This window comes from Physcomitrium patens, chromosome 24 (assembly GCF_059467195.1).
Source record: "Physcomitrium patens ecotype Gransden chromosome 24, ASM5946719v1, whole genome shotgun sequence".
Lineage (NCBI taxonomy): Eukaryota > Viridiplantae > Streptophyta > Bryopsida > Funariales > Funariaceae > Physcomitrium > Physcomitrium patens.
In genome coordinates, this window is record NC_143433.1 from 1,823,915 (window position 1) to 1,843,460 (window position 19,546).

The 19,546-nt window shown below is 37.7% G+C and overlaps 2 protein-coding genes and 1 long non-coding RNA gene across 3 annotated transcripts; 1 reads left to right on the forward strand and 2 right to left on the reverse strand.

The window, feature by feature from the left end:
• Nucleotides 1-1,487: 1,487 nt before the first annotated feature.
• LOC141044904 (uncharacterized) lies at nt 1,488-3,238 on the reverse strand. Its single transcript, XR_012216700.2, has 3 exons — nt 3,099-3,238; nt 1,926-2,873; nt 1,488-1,502 (listed from the first exon to the last, which is right to left on the reverse strand). It is a non-coding gene; the product is annotated as an uncharacterized LOC141044904 (long non-coding RNA).
• Nucleotides 2,665-4,499, forward strand: LOC112276823 (uncharacterized). The gene is made up of 3 exons (XM_024508552.3): nt 2,665-2,800; nt 3,121-3,398; nt 3,501-4,499. The coding sequence occupies exons 1-3, from the start codon at nt 2,699-2,701 to the stop codon at nt 3,967-3,969; spliced, it is 849 nt and encodes a 282-aa protein (XP_024364320.1). The 5' UTR covers nt 2,665-2,698; the 3' UTR covers nt 3,970-4,499.
• Nucleotides 4,336-10,989, reverse strand: LOC112276822 (oxysterol-binding protein-related protein 1A). Its single transcript, XM_024508550.3, has 10 exons — nt 9,510-10,989; nt 8,198-8,557; nt 7,794-7,881; nt 6,866-7,269; nt 6,559-6,714; nt 6,194-6,361; nt 5,756-5,896; nt 5,353-5,583; nt 5,054-5,167; nt 4,336-4,864 (listed from the first exon to the last, which is right to left on the reverse strand). The coding sequence occupies exons 1-10, from the start codon at nt 10,269-10,271 to the stop codon at nt 4,691-4,693; spliced, it is 2,598 nt and encodes an 865-aa protein (XP_024364318.1). The 5' UTR covers nt 10,272-10,989; the 3' UTR covers nt 4,336-4,690.
• Between the last annotated feature and the right edge of the window lie 8,557 nt (nt 10,990-19,546).

The following is a 19,546-nucleotide window of genomic DNA, read 5'->3' on the forward strand; positions in this document are numbered from 1 at the left end:
GGGTAGGTCTTGTGACTTGTTTGATTTATGAGAGCCTTTGAGTTGCCTTGATTAATTGGCCTTTGCTGAGTTTCACTCTTTGATGTAAAAATCTAGTTTGATGTTATATTAGTTTTTACCAATTTAACAATGTTTTATTGAACACCAATATACCTAATTGATTATTAATGTATGTTTACTTTAAGAGAAAAATACTCAACATCACACAAAGTAGTCGAGGAAATTTATTTTGATATATGAGTTATTGATTTCAAAAACGAATCATCTATATTAAAATGGATGATTTAAAAAAGAAGTACAAAATAAATTGTTAATATGAATGTGATTATTTTCATTACTCTAAACCATCTATATAATGAAACATGACAATTCTAACAAATAAGACGGAAATACTATTTCAAACCCGTTTGTGATTTTTATTTTAAAAAAGTGTCCTTTGTATTTATTATTTGTTATTACAAACTAATATAATTTTACTATACAAATCATCAACTTTTAACCAAGTTTTGGAAATCAGATAATGGCTCCAACATGCCATGAATGTTTTCTAAAGTAATATGAAATATATATATATATATATATATATATATATGAATTATTCTGTAAACATTTGCTAATATGGTAAACAGTTCAAAGCTTAAGCTGTAAAACACATTTATATATATTTGTGAATGAATGCACATATTACAAATAGGTTATGAACATGAAAATATCAAATAATATTGTATTTTTTTTAATTCAAATGGACTTTTTTAAATTCAGAATATTTAAGCTTTGAAGAATAAAAATTACACATTATTGTTACTAAATCCGTTTTTAGACTATACTTCATTTTTTTAATCTATTTTTTTTTTAAAAATAAAAATATTATGTTGAATCCAACCATCATTCTACATGTATGTTCTATGTGACATTTCAACACACAATTATATATATATATATATAAATATATATATTTATTAATGGCACCACAAATTTTGCTACTGCCACCACAACTCCGCATCTATCACATATGACATTTGTTTAATACGTTTTAACTTTTTTTTATTCAATACTTTTCAAATTATTTGATTGAAAAAAACAAAAAAAAAACAATAGCAAAAATTATAGTAGCATAGACAAAACTATATATATAGATATATATATATATATATATATAGTGTAGTGATTAAACCAATGTTGAGTACGTTTTTGGCAAGCAGGGTGCAAGTTGGGTTCATTTGAACCACCTCCACCACCAACTTGGCTTGTCCCATCTTTTGATTCCAATAGTTTGGCAATAATTGGGTAACTTGGGAATAAATGGATTTAACCATCCTATTACTCCAATCAATGGGATTTTTTGATGCTCCAACCAAACATAGACTGGTCAATTTTTTGTATAGATAGATACTTATGTTGATTATTACAATTTTAATGAATTCACTTCAAAAACTACAGAACACAAGAAAGGGACAGATACCGTAGTTGAATCATTACAAGTGTCTATCCTTTGGGAGTGTCTGCAATTAAAAAATCTAATTTATCAACATTGTAGTACAATGAACGGCACATATTTGTTCTAAATGAAAGTCAGTTCTTCTTGGCTTCTGTTTTCTCTCTTCTGGTTACTGCTTGGAAGTCATTCATGCGCAAAATTTGACAACCACTTGACAAAGGCACAACATATTTACATGGGATTGTATTAACTTTCAGGGTTTTGATGATATGGGTGGTACTTTAACTTACAGTACAATATTATGAGACATGGAACGGAAGTTTTGAGAAAGCTGTGAAGCAAAGGTTGACGTGATACTTACAAGTCATGGCATTCTGAAGTGACATGGATCAACTATGTACACAATATACATATACATATATACATATACATATATACATATACACATATGTATAGATAGTTATATACGGTGGTCAAAGTTAGGTACCAAGAGATAAAGTGGTGTGAAGTGCCATTAGTGCCAAGTGCCAACATCATGCTTTTACGGCGTTGGTTGGAATCTCGCAGCAACCCCAAAGGTCTTCTCCTCAACCCCAACTAGACCCAAGCTGCATCACGCAATTGCATTATTGTCAGAGCAGAGTAACCTACACAGAAACTAAAGAGTGTCTTCATTCCTTTTTCTTCAATCAATGTAAGTTGAACACAACGGATGATTGCGTTTTGCGAATCGTCTGTATGTGTGGAGTAGAATACTCTGGAGATTAGGAATGCATGGGACACAGTTGCATGCTCTTCTGCCAGGGATGATCTCTGGAGTCTGAAACTGAGCTTGTCACTATGTAGTAACCTGCAGCAATTGATGCTACTTTAAACTTACGACAGATAGAGTAGGCATTCAGAGAGACATCAATTGTGATGCAGTCAAAGTCCAGCAACTTAGGCAATTTACATTATTGGGGTTACCATTTATGATAACTGATGAAAACAAGAATGCGCATACAAAAATGTGAGATGTTTGGTTGCTCCTATCCAAGCCACATTGACAAATGTTAGCAGAATGATCGCTTTCACCGCTTGAAACGAGCCCTACCTGCCATGACCAGCGAGATTCATCAAGAAATAGGGCTCTGGAGACATAGCATTTCACACTGAAGTCACCGAACATGAGCGTAATGAAAACCACCCGGCAATAAGTTCGCGTGGACGCACTTTTGGAAAATACCCCCATATTCGAGTACAATATCCATCTTTGAAAGTATGGCCGCAAACAAAGTGAATTGGTCAGTCGTGGTGCTGCTCCTCACATGCTACATCATTGCATTCGCACTTGCCATTGGGGCAGAGGAACGCCGGGCCCAGGTTGACTTCTTACCTCCATGAATCTCTGTTATGCTGGATTTTGCCCAACATATAATTTCGATCATAACGATCTCTGCAAAAATTTAAAACAAGTAAGAGAAACGGCCATAATATGTGCAGATTAGGGGTTTGCGATGTAAGCTACCAAATATCCCGATAAGGATTCCACTGTCTTCTGACCATCAAGCTTGAAACTTTTTCCAATTCATCCGTAAATCCGATCAGAGCTGACATGCACAAACATTTGAATCATAATCGTAATGACTCATGTCAATAAGAATGGTCACCTAAAACTCACTTCCATGTGACAAACTTCGCAGGCAACCGTGACGTACGTCAGCTTCAATTCGTCCGGTGGAAACGTAAGCTGGGTGTTCGATTACTCCAACGCTACAATGAACAACGGAACGCAATACAGTGGATACTACTACTGCAAATATGACTCCGACGTTTCATCATCGTATGCTGTTGCTGCCTTTGTCTTCCTCGCAGTATCCCAAGTGGTTGTCATGGGTTTGACCAAATGCCTCTGCTTCGATGGCGAACACAAGCCTGGGAGCACGAAATCGTGCGCCGTCGTCTCCTTTATCATTCTCTGGTAACCCTCAACCTACGTCTTGTGTCGTATGTATAAGGTGCACCTTCGCGGTCCAATTCAGAGCGAAGCTGAACCATATTGAGGAATCAACAATCTCTGCAGGCTTAGCTTTATAATATCTGAGATATGCTTCTTAGCCGGAGCCAACAAGAATGCGCTCAGGTCTCGACAACGAGAATTCGTAACTGGATATTCAAATGTCGACAAGTACATGACGTGCGAGAACATGCACCGAGGAATATTCGGTGCGGCCGCGGCATTTACCTTCTTCTCAGCTTTAACTGGGGAGCTTTACTACATTTGCTTGGTGACAAGCCGAAGTGTCACCGAGTCACACTGGCAAGGGAGAGACGGGGTAGGCGGCGGCGGTGGAGGCGGTAGCGGAGGGCCGGGTACCAATAGGTCAATGCCGAGCCCGTACGCACTTGCGAGTGATGACTCTCGGGGACTGAACTCCAGTCCAGCGACAGACAGCTTCTATGGAACCAACCGAGGTCTAGCCGGAAACGTCAACAAACCTCAAACGCAGATGGCTCGACAACCCATGCCCAGTCCTTATTCCCTCACTTAAAACTCACCTGTCAAAAACCTTCACGTTCCATCAATCAATTTGTCCAGATTGCTAGTGTTTCAACTCGAGTTATCTGAGCCTAATACACATGTAGCACAAACTTCAAAATACGAGGTTACGAAATGACAGCGTACCTGTGGGGATGCTGGACAACGTCCATCGCAGAACAAACTTTGACTTAGAATTTGAACAAAAAGGAATAGATCCCTGGAGGAACAGAAATCCACTTTGGTTCTTTCTTTAGAGAAAGTGTGTGGTTGAATTTAAGGCAAGAAAAGAAATTTCTAAAATATTCAGAGATTTGTAGATAGGGCCTGAGAACCATGATAGAGCTCAGGACAGAAGACGAATCATGCAAGTCTGCAGTTGCAGAAAAAATGAGATCATATTTACTGAGTTCTGAATCATAGACACAAGTATTCAATGCGCCGTAGCACCGGAGTTGAGGATAAATGATATCCTATTTGTGAATAAAGCCACGATCCCACCTACTCTAAGGCTGGATCTGATTTCTGTGGGATTGCACATAATCTATTCTGCTTCTGACCAAAAAACTTAGATAAATAACCCATGTAAACGACTAGCCACGCAACCTCAACACGTGACACTCAAATCCTCCTTCGACGCCCGCAACCAAAGGAGGTTGTGGCAATAATATTACAAAACTGAATTTCCCACAGCGGGCACCTACGTCTGATCATCGCACTACTGCTCCTTATCTTCAATCAATAAGGGCAATCTCGTCCTGAGAATCTGGGCCAAAAATTTCTGGGCAGCCATCCCACCTTCCTTGCTCTCGTGCTTCCCAGTAGCCTCCAATGTATTCGTAAGTGTCTTTCCCTTTTTCTTTACGAAACCAACGTGGTTGCCAGCCTTTCTCTTGAAGGATCCGTGCCTATTACACCCAACATTCTGAGATCAGCTTCCGGATTAACCTTTGAAAATACCATGATGCCAGTCAAAGAAGGTTGAATCGTACACAAACCAGTCGGTACCTACATGCACTGTCTACTTAGATCTGAATCACAGCACATAAGAGAAGTCGCAACAACACATTCAAGAATAAAACTCCAGCAAGACTTACCCGTCGCTGCTTTTGTTCAAGCCGCAGCTTTTCTGAATTGGCCGCATCAAATTCACCATGCTCTAGATGTTTCTGATCGGGTCTCAACCTTGAATCTGTGGGTGGCAATTTATCCTGCAAAACGAGAAGCACGCTCCATAAATAGCTAAACATTGACAAACCTGTCTAGTTACCATTTTGTTCGACCTCAGAAACGAATTGCAGCAGACTGACGAATATCAACGGAATATCTGTCAAGAATTCAGAAATGGCAGCAACATTTGAGATGATTAGCAGGTCTTGACAGTTCAGATGTTTACCCTAAGCCCAGGCGTGATATCATTCAAAGTCATAGAAAAGGCTGTCAGACCATAACGAGTCATCTTCTCGGGTGGATCAGCGCGACGCCACAACAAAACAGCCTCAGACATAGGGTCATAACTCTTGGGTTTCATTGATATGTCTCCCATTACATAGTACATAGACTCATCCCATTTGCCAAACAAGGTTGCAATTTTCGCTCCACTTCTGTCATGTACAAACCCTTGAACCTGCCAACATCAAATTCGCTAGCACAGATTAACAGAAATTCAAATCAAAAGATGCAAAGTTTAGCCATCTCGAAATGTCAAGTCCATCAAACTGTAAAATGAGATTGGACACGACAAACTTGGATGATCACATGCTAATGCGTGTAGCAAGCTCAGCAGAAATATAACAAACCTGATGAGGGTTGCGATCAATTATTGATTGTTCCTTGAACTTCAATTTTATCGAGTACTCCCGGTTGCCCTGTATGCGCATTGTACCATAATGGTCCACATACAGCTTCCCTAAAATCAAATTGTATATTGATGTTGTGACCTGAACATTATCATAAGTGTCTAGAACAGGTAAGGAATATGAAATTTTAATAATGAGAAGATCTTCTAATATGAATGCACATGTATGTCAAAACACATCCACACGACGCGGATCAGCAAAACCTTACGAATTCAAGTCACGGACAAGCCCAACACTCATGAGTCAGCCTTGCTGAGCGTTACGACTCTAGGTATCCACCAAGTAGTGGGGAAAATTTCTATTTAGTCTTTGTAGGTATTTTTTTAGAACAAAGAAGAGAAAGAAATTGGTATCGAGGGTTCAGAAACAAGTAGATACCTTCGTCCATTGAAAAAGCTCTCCATCATCGAATTGCAGTGACAGAATACCAACAGGATCCACCTGAATAGAACGGCCCCAAAACTTGCTTTTCAAGTTGCTGTCACCCCAAAATTTCCAGCCTCTGCCCTCGCAGTGACATGCCACAATCATTGGATGATGGCTCACCTGAGAGATGAAAAATAAAAACAAAGAACTTCAGATCATTTCGGTTCAGCCGGACCTAAAATTTCTAATAAGAGAGAGACAAGGAGCACATACTAACATCTACAGATTTCAAAATTCAGCTACAAGGCTAATAGATGCGACAGGTCCATAAGACACAAAAAAGCATCATACAATTGAAAACAAAAACCATATCACACCTTTTCGGAGCAGAACCTAAGACCTTTATCAGGGTAATCAGCTTCGTAAGTCTCTCCAAGTAGGGGATTGAAAGGTTTACAAGTACGACCCTCTGTTGAGGCGTAACCTGACACGGCAAAAGCTCCTATATATAGAAGCCTCATGAGGCTATTTCCCTGCATACAGAGAACTTTCCAGTTAGTTTAAAGGACAAGATAGAGAGGCGGAGCAGATCAATAAGCAAAGGAGTAACTAAATGATTGCAAGAATTCAATCAACCACTTTACTCTGCATGAGGGATGAGTAGACAGTAGAAGTATATCTCACCCTCTTCCCATACTCAGCTGCCCTGTCCAAGAGGTAAGAATACTCTACATCCTCAAAACACCGCTGCAAAGATGAGATAGGCTCATTGAAGAAGACTGGTAAGCAGACCTTCGTGAGATCCTTACCAATGTTATCCTTGATCATGGCCCACAAACTCACACTCTTCTCCTTCTCCTTGGGTTCAGGTAAAGATTTTCGTCGAGCCACCTTTGGGTAATCAAAACCCACCATGTCCATATCAACTTCACTGTCTGTAGGAGACTCTGGAAGGTTTTTTTGACAATTCGCAGGGTTCCTAAGAGTATCCCTAGCTTCGAAGAAGATATCATCTTCATCATCAGAGTCTACTTCAACGCCACCCTTGTGACTGTCCGTGTCGTCGTCCGATTCAGAATCGCTTCCTCCTGTTGAAAGGACGCAAAAGAAAAAGTTACCACTCCATTATAACAGGCCAATCTACATTCAACGATAGCTGTTGATTCAAAATACGAACTACTTCCATTAAATGATGACCTGCACCGACATTCAAAAACTGCAATAAGGTTGAATTTTTATTTAAAATATTTAAAATATAGAACTATCATTATTATTACTTTAAAAACTGCACCCTTTACAATACAGGAAAATGCGTGCGTTCAGAGAACAAAACATTACATAACCATTATAGGTGTGGAATGGTCTGCAAAGGACATGGGAGCAGGCGCTGTAAGACAGCTTCAATAGGGAATATTGAACACCACAAGGTAACAAAACAAGGTTCAAACACTTGCATACTTCTAGTTCAGACCCAGCACAGCATCCAGTAGCCATTTGCTTCAAACCCCACAGAAAGAAATCAAACAAGAGCAGTCGCGGGACAGTGGGCAAAAGAATACAAGTAAGAAAAAAATAAAAATAAAAATAAATAAATATATATATATATATATACCGTAATACTTGAGTTCATGAAGCCCAACTTCGCCTGCTTGACTTTGCATTTCATCCACAACGGTTTTCTCCAACTCCACTTTCTCAGCCTGTACAGCAAAAGTCTTGGCCATCAACAGAACTTGATTTCACGAATGAAATCCTCCAACACCCATATCTACCTCTTTGTCTTCTTCCAGATTTACAATCCCACAACAGCAGTGCCACCAGCACCAAAGATCCCAGGTGCACATGCGACTAAGTCACCCTAGCATCGAGTGCATAAGGCATCATGAAATTCATTGGTCGACAGAAGAGTTTGTGGAATCCACCGCTATCCAATGCCATATCTATGTCCATCGAAAACAGTGCTGATCGAATCCTATAACATATCTGTAATTCCCAGTAAAGGATGTAGTAATGTACCTCCAGCAGCTTCAATCTTTCGAGCAGAGTCAGACGTCGCTGTTGCATCACTTTCAATTGTTCCTTTACAACTGAAAATTCTGCCAGCATTACATCCTCAGACTCCTTCACCTTCTCTTCGCTTATTCCAAACTCCAGAAGCTTTTTTCTCAACTTATCAGTAGAAATTGTAATTTCTTCTGATGGGGTCACTACACCAATGAGCTGTGAATCCCGAGGAAACATTTCCTTGGCCGCGTTCAACATCATTACCCAGTCATTCCTGTCAGTGCTGGTCTCTGCTCGGAGGTGCAGCGTTTTCGTTCCCGTGTGGATATAAAACTTCTTATCGTCTGACCGGCTCATGCGTAGGGAAGCCACCTAGACATAGACACAATTGACGGAAATCCCGGCACACGTCAGTAAGATGGTTCTCAAGACAGCAGAACGACACGGAGGAATCATCACAAAATCAAAGAAATCGACATATTTCGGGAACAAGTCGAACTAACGACTTACATAATCTGAGCCCACTCACGCACACAACTAAGGCACAAAATTCGGTTTGAGACAACACTTGAGAGACAACTGACTCTACTTGTGCATGTATGGCCAAATTGACATTACCACAACACCGACAGGAAAATAAATATTAAAAAATGCAGCTACTTTAAGATTCAAAATGGAGTTTAAACCGCAATTTCTGGCCAAACCTCGGATAAATCATCTTAAAATAAGAAACAAATGAATATATAAACAAACAAAAGCACATCTAATTATAGGCGACAACGGGTTCTTCCAAACTGACACCAAAAAAATTATAGTTAAGAAAAACAAGACGAATAAAAGACTAAAATGCCACAAAATTAACACGTAAAAAGGAGTTCAAAATAACGACTAAACTGACGAAGTAACCTGACCTCTACGAAGCAGACCACGGCGTTGAACGCAATTCATAGGTCAACTAACACAACTGTCGAAAAGTCAAACAATAGATGGTTAGAAAATAAACTGCTCCGAGCGCTTCTCGCAGTGGAGTGTCGGACCAGACTATTGAAAACACAATCGAACGACGAACTTCGGCTAGCCCCGGAGATCTTAGCACCGTCTTTCCAACCACATATGCCAGGTATGTCCACGGTTGAATACACGGTTTGTCAGGTTCAACATATTTTCACGATTGAATGCACGGATAAATTAGCTCTTCCAAGGTTTGTGCTCGCAATGTAAACATCCGAGGAGGCAATGTGACCTTGAAAACTGATGTTAAGTCAATATCACTCGCGTTCAAAAGATTGAAAAGGTAAATACTGTTCTCTCTGAATCTGCATACCTTAAGGTGGATCTTTCCAGACGCTGTTGATAGGCTTAAATCACCACTGTGCGGATGTGTGTGCGAAGGCTTTTGCTTCTTCACGAATCTCTGCGCCTCTTCCCCCATAATTCGGAAATTCTTAAATCTATCATCATTACACGTGACTTTCTCTGGACCATGAACCTTGTAGTATGAGAACACGCCCTCCTTCAATGCGAACAGGCGAGGACGCCATCCCTTCCCAAAATTCACCCACTTGTATAAAATTCCAACCACATCATTGTTCAATACACCCCCTGGTGGTGTGGCGCTCGCCACTGTGTCAACAACATGAAAGAGCTCTCCAGAGAAATTGGTAGCAGTCTTCATGCCCCCCTCCGGAGTAATTTTGAAGACCTTTCCCGTCCCAGGCGGAAGATCCGATACTGACCGATCATGATGCACACGACCACTTCCATCCACCTTCTTCTCAACCTGCTGTGCGCCACTACGAGTTCCCCATCCATTGCTCTTCGAACAACTAAGGGGCGGCAAAGGTGCTGGGGTCGCCAAAGCTCGGTACGAATTCGGAAGGCTGTGCCCGATGTGATTACTGCTATTATTCATTCCCCCTTGCTGATAGTTACCAGAGGCCAAGGAAATCGCATTCTGGCGGTCCTTGAAGGATCGCTGCGCAGTATTGGACTCGGACGAAGACAAAAACACCTTGCCGTTGCCCGCTCCCCCTTTCGGTTCCTCGTTCTCCATGGGCACAGGCGCGATGCAGCACAGCGAATGCATTCAAGCTCGTCAGGTGGCATGCATCCCTTTTCCCCGCCTCCCTTCACCCACGCCCCTGGCCAACGTACCACCAACCCTTCCAATATTCCCTACCTTCGCTCTTCATCCATCGGTCACCACCTCTCTACCATCACCACTACCTCCAGCACCATCCACTAGACTGCTCACTCAACACCTCCTCCTCGCCACAAATACGCTGCGAAAAAACTTCAATAATCTGCACCGAAAAAAAAGCATTCACACCGACACCTCCACACTCTCCGCCATTGACGACACACCTCCGGCCGCACGCGATCCAGCAAACAACCCCAACCGCAATGCCGTTCGGGGTCCACCTTCACCCCGTCGTGTATTCACTCACCCGCGCTCACCTCGTATTTCCTAACAGACGCTAAAAATCCACCTCGGTGTAGAGTCGATTTGGTGAGCGAGATGGCTCGATGCGGAGCTGTGGACCACACGGCGCAGAGCAGAGCTGTCCCGCCAGGAAAACTCACTACCACGACATGGGAAGGAAGATGGCGGGGTAGCTGCCGCCCCGCCCCGCATCTCTCACTCGCTCTCTCTCTCGCTGTGCCTCCTCTTCCTCCTCCGCGTTGCACTGCACCTTCCTTCACTCACTCACTCACTCCCTCGTAAAGCCTTTTCCTTCCTTCTTTCCTTCCTTCGTCCCGGCTTTACCCCGCCCCGGAGCGGTTACTCTCTCACACCGGGGTTAGGTTCTGTTCTAACCCCGCCCTACGATACAGATTTTGAATATTCGTTCTTATATTCCCTTTCCCTTGACTTGCACTCCCAGTCTCCATAAACGTATCTCAACTACCATGATTCATTGGATATCCACGTTGTCATCTGTCTCACTGCGTATGGTGGGGGACTCCACAAGTTAGAGAGAGGAGGGAAATTGAAGCCAACGACTTACATGTATGATGGATGGATGATTTTGGGATATGCTTTAGGGGAGAGTAAAGGCACCTTAATTTGTTCCCTTCTGCCTACTCCTTTGCATGATTGGCTCATCGGAAGCTTCACCAAGATTGACTTCTAGGTTCCTCCCCTTTTTCCTGTTTCGTAAAAATAAGAGTGAGATGCGGAAAAGTGTTTGGTTCGTTAGTTCAAGGTGTGTCAAAGCTTTTCCGTTTCAATTGAAATTTTGAGTTTAAATGACTACATAAAAAAAACACAGAACCCACCAGTGGAAACTGAAATAGTTATGTATGTATGTATGCAAGAATTATACACAATTTTAATTTCGATATTTTTTCAATTCATTAATTGCAAAAGTAAACATATGAATCTCGTTTCCCCAATTCACTAAAAGTGGGGAAGTCATAACATTGCATCTACATCATTTTGGTTTTGAGCAAGTTTTGGTATATGCTTGTAGACTCTATTTGGTATATGTACATATACATAAATACATAAACACTCTTAGCACGTAACTATATATATATATATATATATATATATATATAACATGTATATGATTATATACCAAACAGCGTGTTCACATATTCAACACGGAACTTTGTAAAAGTAATCACGTTTGTCTCAGAATACTTAATTAAAATGCACTGTTTTCAATCGACACCACCAGAAACACAACAACTTTAAAGAAAATCAGGACACTAACACTACTCTACAGTGAACAAGAGCAGAAAACGGAATCAAAAGTAGACCCAGGGAATTTTCAGAGCGAATTTTATAATCAATCGAAACCCACAATATAATTTGGCTTGTACTGAATCGCTCATGAATAGAAGCAGACAGAGAACAGCATGTTTGGGGGAGTCAAGGCGCAGTATGCCACCAGATGGTTCTAACGTTCCCAAACTCTCTCGTCGCACGTTCTATTCTGGGGGGAGATCAACCACTCCTAGGAGACTTCGCGGACTAGCTACGCACATTCCACGGAAATCGGACCTGGCTGACGTGGGCAGAAGAACGATTTGCACGCGGAACGTCACCTCAAGTGAGTGGGAAGACGAGGGGGCAGAAGGGGACAGTTCCCACATCCCGGCGTGTCAGGAAAAGAGGAGGTGCTTTTTCCAAGCCTTCGGGCATCTACGGAGGGGCATACTTCAGGTATACTTCCGGCATACTCCGGGCCTAGTCTTCCAACAAGAGCCCCGCTCCCAAAATATGATGCATAGTCCTCATTCGTCCACTTTCATTACTCTGTTGAGTAGGTATAACTAAAGGGGAATGTTAAGCAGACCCTTGATGTGTATATGTAGTGAAATCCTGGGTCTATTTAACATTCCATGTATCTATGTATAAATTTAAAAAATAGAAAAGATTTTATTCTGACAACGCTGAATCGTACTGGAAGGATTGCAGCGAGGAATTCGTTGTTTCCTGCGATGAGATCCTCCGCGAACCGCACCATCAGTGTCGACCACGAGTCTGACGTGGTTTCAACAAGCGCAATGAAAATGTGGTTGGAGTTTTGAAATCGCAAGCCATCGCCAACGCAACTTCGCTTTTGAAATATGATCGGCTGGTTTCAATAAGTGCCCTAATTTATTGACCCTCGTGCCCTACTAGATTGTAGGGTGTACTCTGCTCTGTTTGTACTTGTTGCGTCCTAGTCTTGTGTGGGTTTCAGAGGGTTAGTTATCAGCATTCCGGTACGTGGTCATTTCATGGAGATTATCACGTTTTCAGAGTCTCGTGCAATGATGCCTAAAGACGCTTGGTGTTCTCAAGCACTCGCGAGCCTCTTGTTTCATCCTTGCACAATTTCAAGTACCCCTATCCTGTGAAGATTGCGTTCGTGGGTGCAGTGAGTCCTTTGCACCGCGTTTCAAGTGCTTTTTTGTTTCTCTACGTAGCGTGAGTGTCCTGCAAGGAGAGCACAGCCCTCAGTGGCGGCGAATTCACATGCTATTGTTTCTCTACATATCGTGAGTGTCCTGCACGCGGGGCATTGCTTTCAGTGGAGGCGAAATTTGGAGCGGTTGCTTTCTTTATGACTTAGTCCACAGGCTCCGTTGAACTCGTCACAAGTTGCAGATTCAATGCGTGCAATCCACGCATCAGTCCGATAGCCGCCAACTCTGTCTTCATGTCGTGAGATGTGCTGAATTCCGCGATAAGCTTTCAGAAGCGCCCCGAGATTACTTTGAGCGTGCGCGGAGACAAAGTGGCCTGCAGCTTCGATAGCAATCCACAAAGATTGCGCAGCATGGTGTGATGGGACCAAATGGCACAGAAGATGATATCTCTGATCTCCGTTTCAGAGACTCTTGCTCTCCGAAAATGCTCAAAATGCATCTCAGCAGGATGTCAAGGATGTGCTGAGCGAATGGATGGGTGGATGAATGAAACGGATTCAGTAGATGAATGAATTAATGGATATATGGATGAAGTGGTGGAAATCACTTTGGTAATTGGAGATGAAATTTACAAGTTTTCTTTGTTGCGATTGTCTTTTTGAATATGATGTTTTCTTTAAGTTCGTTTCATTGCATTTCTAAGTTTAAAATCAAATTAATGGCACTGATTTTATGTATATACCTCAAGACTATATAGTATTTTTTAAGTAAAAAATGCATCATAAATTATTCATCATGATTTTTTGTATGTTGTTTATAGTGCTTATCAGCACAAGTTGATAGTTTACTTATGGATATATTTTTTTGCTTAAAGATGGTAAAAATTACTAAAAAAATATTATTAATTATTTGTATAAAATAAAAGAAAAAAATTATTGTATATATATATATATATATATATATATATATATATACATACAAGAAGATTTATCAACTATATGATAAATTTTACCATATATATATTGTACCAATATTAAATTTACAAAATTGGATCCTTTTATGTACAAATTTTCAATGGCATATAGTTTGAACTTAATAAAAATTGTTATCCAACTTTGTTAAGTTATACTTTTAACTATAATATCCTAAATATTGTTGTGTCTTTCAAACAAAATTCTCTCAAATAATTGACTTTTTTGAATTAAGAGTATTCCTTATGCAATGCAAAAGTCAATTCCAAAGGAGATTCAATATATAGTAACACTAAATAATAAACCTAAAATATATCAAGCTAATGATTTAAGTATAGTTTGCACAATCTATAAATTACAATAATTCCTCTCAAACTTTGCAAGTAAATTTGAAAGAATTAGAAGTTGAAAGATAAAATGGTAAGAATGCACATAAGAGTCTTGTTGTTACAACTTTAATGAGAGAATTCATTGTAATATAAGTTTTGATACTAAATTTATAGGTTTTCAATATGCAGCTTCTTTCTTTGATAAATGTTGTGGTTAGCTTTTGTATATATATATATATATATATGGTTGTTAAATTTTATTTTTAAGAAAAAAAAAAAAAAAACCAAACAAAACAAAAACAAACAAACAAACATACAAGAAGCATTTTATTATAAACAATATAAAGCTCTTGCTCCAATTGATATTTATCTTCTTTTTGATATTAAAGCTTTTGTAACATTGTGCAATTGTTATTCTTTTGTCATAGATGATGGCAAAAATTTAGTACAAAGTTTTTTTAGGATATGTGTTGAATGAGAGAATAATTAGTAGTAAGACAAATTCAACATATTTATAGATTGACATTACATAAGGCAAAGTAGGTATAAGCTATTTAACAAGAGTATAAACCAAGGCTTTATTGGACATAGGTAGATTGTGAAAAATAAGTCAATAGCTCTAAAGGGGCAAAATATAGAAGTTTTAGACAAGTAAAAAAAAACAAATAGATGGCTAAGAGATAATTAAAATATATTAGATATTACAATAGGGCCAATTAGAATTCTATCACATAGGATTTTTTTAATAACCTAAGGACTTTGTAAATAAGTGCATTTGTTGATTTTTTGATAAAATAAAATTTACTTGAATTATTATATCTTTAGATTTTTTAAAATTTAATAATATTAGATTTCAAAATATTTAATTTGTATATGCATGATTAAATTTTGGATGAGACAAATGCTATTAATATTGTAACAAATATTGATTCTTGATCCTTAAAATTTGATTTAGAGTTCTTTGAAGATGTAATAAAGATAAGTGATATTATATGTTGTTTCTAACAATACTATGCATTCAAATTTGGTTGATAAAAGAGCTTGAATATGTTGTAATTTGCTAAACCAAGCTATTATAACATTTTTTAGTTTGTATAAAATATATAAAGTTGAATATTAAAAATCAGAGTCTTTTATTTAGTTAGTATTGATATAAAAAATTGACTTGATAAAGATTGTATATTGGATAGATATATTGTGATAAAAAGTATCTTTTAGATATTTAAGAATAAATTTGATTACTATAAAGTGTTCTAACTAAGAATTTATGAGGCATCTAAAAACAAAATTGATAACAAATTATATATTCCATTTGATGATTGTAGCAATTTTTCAAAGACATGAATTTTAAAGAAAAAAAATCTCAATACATTCTTGTACTACTTAAAAATACTAAGAAATCACTCAAATATAATAAAATATTGAACTAGAATGGCTATTGCTAAAGACAAAAAGATTAGAAAGTCTTGAAACATGACTAAGAACTAAAACGACATTGATAAGAATGAAAAAGGCTTCACTTTTGCCTCCATATATACTCTCTAACTAATAGTTATGTGGCAATATTCTATAAGTTCTTTAATACATGTTGATTTTTTTAGACACATGACCTAACTTGCAAGGCAAGTTATTTATATGTACACCATATAGTTACCTTATTCTACAAGCTACTAATATGTGTATTACATGGCTATCTTATTGACTAAGTTTTTAATCTATCAATTAACTACAAACACATGTAAAATCAAAGTAGAATCTATGAAGCTTTTATAAAACTTCTCTAGAAGATATAATGAATTTAATCCATTTTTATTTACTTCTACTTAATTATATAGATTATTATTGGAATAAATATGCATATTCATGATATTATTCTATTTTTTAGGAATGAATTCTATGAGAAGCAGTCATCATATATTAAAAAAATCTAAGTTGTGGTGAATTGTGTTTGCCACATATCCTAAACTTTGTTTTCTTTGAAGATAGTTGATAGGTTCTCTCAACCATCAATAGAGTCTTATATTAAGGTAAAAAGACCATCCTATTATTTGATTATTGTTGAGACTTTTATAACTCCCTTCAAATGAAACATTTGGAATATTGTAAGGATTTATTTCTACTTCTAGTAAAATCATCAAACATTTGGAATTTTTTCCAAGGTTGTGATACTAAAGAAGTTATATCTATCTATCAATTTGAAAAAAGATATGTTATTTTTGAGGGTTTTTATCTTAATTATATTGTTTTAAAGGTTGTCACAATTGTAATATCTTACTGTCATGGACATATATATTTACCTCAATAGTTACTTATATGATTAAGTAGAAGTAGGTAAATATAGAATAATTTCATAAAGTCTTATAAGAAAGCTTCCTAGAAGCTTTATAGATGCGGTTTTGACTTTAGATGTGTTTATAGGTTAGAAACTTGGCCAAAAAGCTAACCATGTATTGGTAGCTTGTAGAATAGGTTATTTCCATGTAGTAACTTATGGAACAAGCCAACTACGTGGTGCATACATAGATCACTTACCTTGCAAGATGAGACATGTGGCTAGCAAAGTCAACACATGTTGGAGGTCCTATAGGACATTGCTACGTAGCTCTTAGTTAAATAGTATATATGGAGGCAAGAGTGAAGCCTTCTTCACTCTTGTCAATGCCTTTCTAGTCTTAGTCTTGTTTCAAGTCTTTCTAGTTTTTTTGTTTTTGGCAATAGCCATTTTAGTTAATATTATATCACCTTTTGAGTGACTTTCTAGTTCTCTTCAATGATAGAAAAGTGTATTGAGGATTCTCTTTCTTCGAGATTCATATCCCTGACAGTTTGACAAGAGTGTTAACATATTATTTCTATCTTTTTTTAGAAGTGAGTGGATTATCCCACTTCTATTATTGTATTTTAAAGATTGTGGACTACCCACCTTTAAACAAAAAATCTTGTTTTCTAACACTGATTTTTTTCTTAAAGAGAATGTATTACTCTTCTTTGTAGGATTTATTTTTAGAGGTTGTGGATTATCCTCCTCTAATTTAACTTTTGAATTTGTTTGAGTTGTCTATGGAAGGAAAGATTATGGATGCTACTCTCAACGGAAGTGAAAATAGATTTGCAACTATGACAAATCTTCATGAGCTTGTCAAAACTCATAGAGTGGAAATGTCACGTATTTCCAATGTAAATCATAGAAGTACTATGCCTATGCCTATGGAAGAAGTTTAAAGTTTGCGGCAAGAAGTTGTACAGTTGAAAGAAGCAAGTAGATCAACATCACAACCAAATCCAAGGAGTTTTGCTTTAACAAGTATGACAAGGAAAAGGATTAGTATGCTTGAGAATTTTGATGGAATAAGATCAAAATTTTGAAGATTTTTGCAACAAGTCAAGCTCTATGTAAGATTACACCCTTTCCAATATCTTGATGGATTTATCCAAGTTGGATTCATAGGTGCACTACTATCAGGAAGTGCTCTCTCTTGGTTTGTACCTTTAATGGAAAAAGATTCACAATTCCTTTATGATTTGAATTCATTCTTAGAAGTGTTTACTATGACATTTAGAGAAAATAATTGAGAATAAGTAGGAGAGACCAAGCTTTTATCCTTACAACAAGGATCACGATGAGCTACTATATATGCTGTTGAATTCCAAAACCTTGCTTACGATGTAGACTAGAACGACAAAGCACTTATCAACCAATTTTGATATGGGTTGAAGGATAGCATCAAAGATTTGTTATTAACAATGCCAAAAGTAGAATCTTTGGAATAATTTATTATTTAAGCCATTGCATGCAACAATCATTTATCTAAAAAGCATCAAGAACAAAGATTTGGTTGAAGAAGAACAAGTCAAGTAATAGTGGCAGCTCCCAAGTTTTCTGAAACATATTCGCCAAAGCCAGAACCAACGCAAATTGATATGATACGTTTTAAACCTCTCATGAAGCAGGAAAAGTCTCGACATTGCTAAGAGGAGTTGTGTTTATATTATGGAGAAGCTAAGCACATTGCTCAATATTGCCGAAAGAAGCAATACAAATACAAAATGAGGAGCATAATTTCCAAAGAAGATAATGTGTTGAAAAACAACTTTCTCCACCTACAATAGGGACGATGCGATTCGAATCATGTGCAAGACCTAATAAAGGTCCTATCCTCTTCTTAGATCCATCACCTTATTTTATAATAAAATTATATTTAGGACGTAATAATTACAAAGTCTTTGCTTTGTTAGATTCAGGAGCCTCAACATGTTTTATAGAGAAAGATTTTGCCAAAAATAAAAAAATACTTTTAGTAAAGAAAGTTAAGTCTGTACATGTAGAAGTCATAGATGGTCATTCGTTGTATTCTAGAAATGTTACCTATGAAACTATTCCTTTAGATGCAGCAATTAAAGATCATAACAACGTAATAATATTTAATGTAATAAAATCTCCCTCTAATCCAGTTATTTTAGGATTATCATGGCTAGAAAAATATAACCCTCAAATAGATTAGATTTCTCGTAACCTTAACTTTCATGATAGTATAATCGAAGATTAAGTTAGCAAAGTAGAAATACGTAAATTTAGTACATCCAAATCTTTACTAGTAGGTGCAAAAGCTTTCATGCATGCTGCAAAAGAAGGATCTTTTGCTATATATACTACACCTATTTCTAATGGTGAAACAATATCAAGTGGTATTCCTAAGCAATATTAAGAATTCCAAGACGTTTTGTGAAAAAAAAATGTAGATATTCTCTTCAAGTATCGACCTTATGATTGTTGAATTGATCTGCAAGAAAGAGCTCAACCACCATTCGGATCAATCCATAGCTTATCGCAAAATGAGTTGGTTGCATTAAAGAAGTACATTGATGAGAATTTAGTAAAGAACTTTATACACCATTCTAAATCTCTAGTCAAGGCTCCTATCTTATTTGTGAAGAAGAAAGATGGATCTCTGCGAATGTAAGTGAATTATCAAGGACTCAACAAGATCACCATCAAAAATAGGTATCCTTTGCCTTTAATTTCAGGAATTCTTCACCAACTCAATCAAGCAAAGATCTATACCAAAATAAATCTACAAGGAGCATACAACTTAGTTTGTATCAAAAAAGGAGATGAATAGAAGATTACTTTTCAAACTAGGTATGGACATTTTGAATATAATGTCATGCCTTTTGGACTCACAAATGCACTGGCCACT

Coding starts and splice junctions, on each gene's coding strand:
- LOC112276822 (XM_024508550.3), bottom strand. CDS start 10,271: ATGCATTCGCTGTGCTGCATCGCGCCTGTGCCCATGGAGAACGAGGAA. Junction 5,897..6,193: donor AGCTTTTTCAATGGACGAAG/GTATCTACTTGT, acceptor GATAATGTTCAG/GTCACAACATCAATATACAA. Junction 4,865..5,053: donor TTGAACAAAAGCAGCGACGG/GTAAGTCTTGCT, acceptor TGGGTGTAATAG/GCACGGATCCTTCAAGAGAA.
- LOC112276823 (XM_024508552.3), top strand. CDS start 2,699: ATGGCCGCAAACAAAGTGAATTGGTCAGTCGTGGTGCTGCTCCTCACA. Junction 2,801..3,120: donor CAGAGGAACGCCGGGCCCAG/GTTGACTTCTTA, acceptor CAAACTTCGCAG/GCAACCGTGACGTACGTCAG. Junction 3,399..3,500: donor GTCTCCTTTATCATTCTCTG/GTAACCCTCAAC, acceptor CAATCTCTGCAG/GCTTAGCTTTATAATATCTG.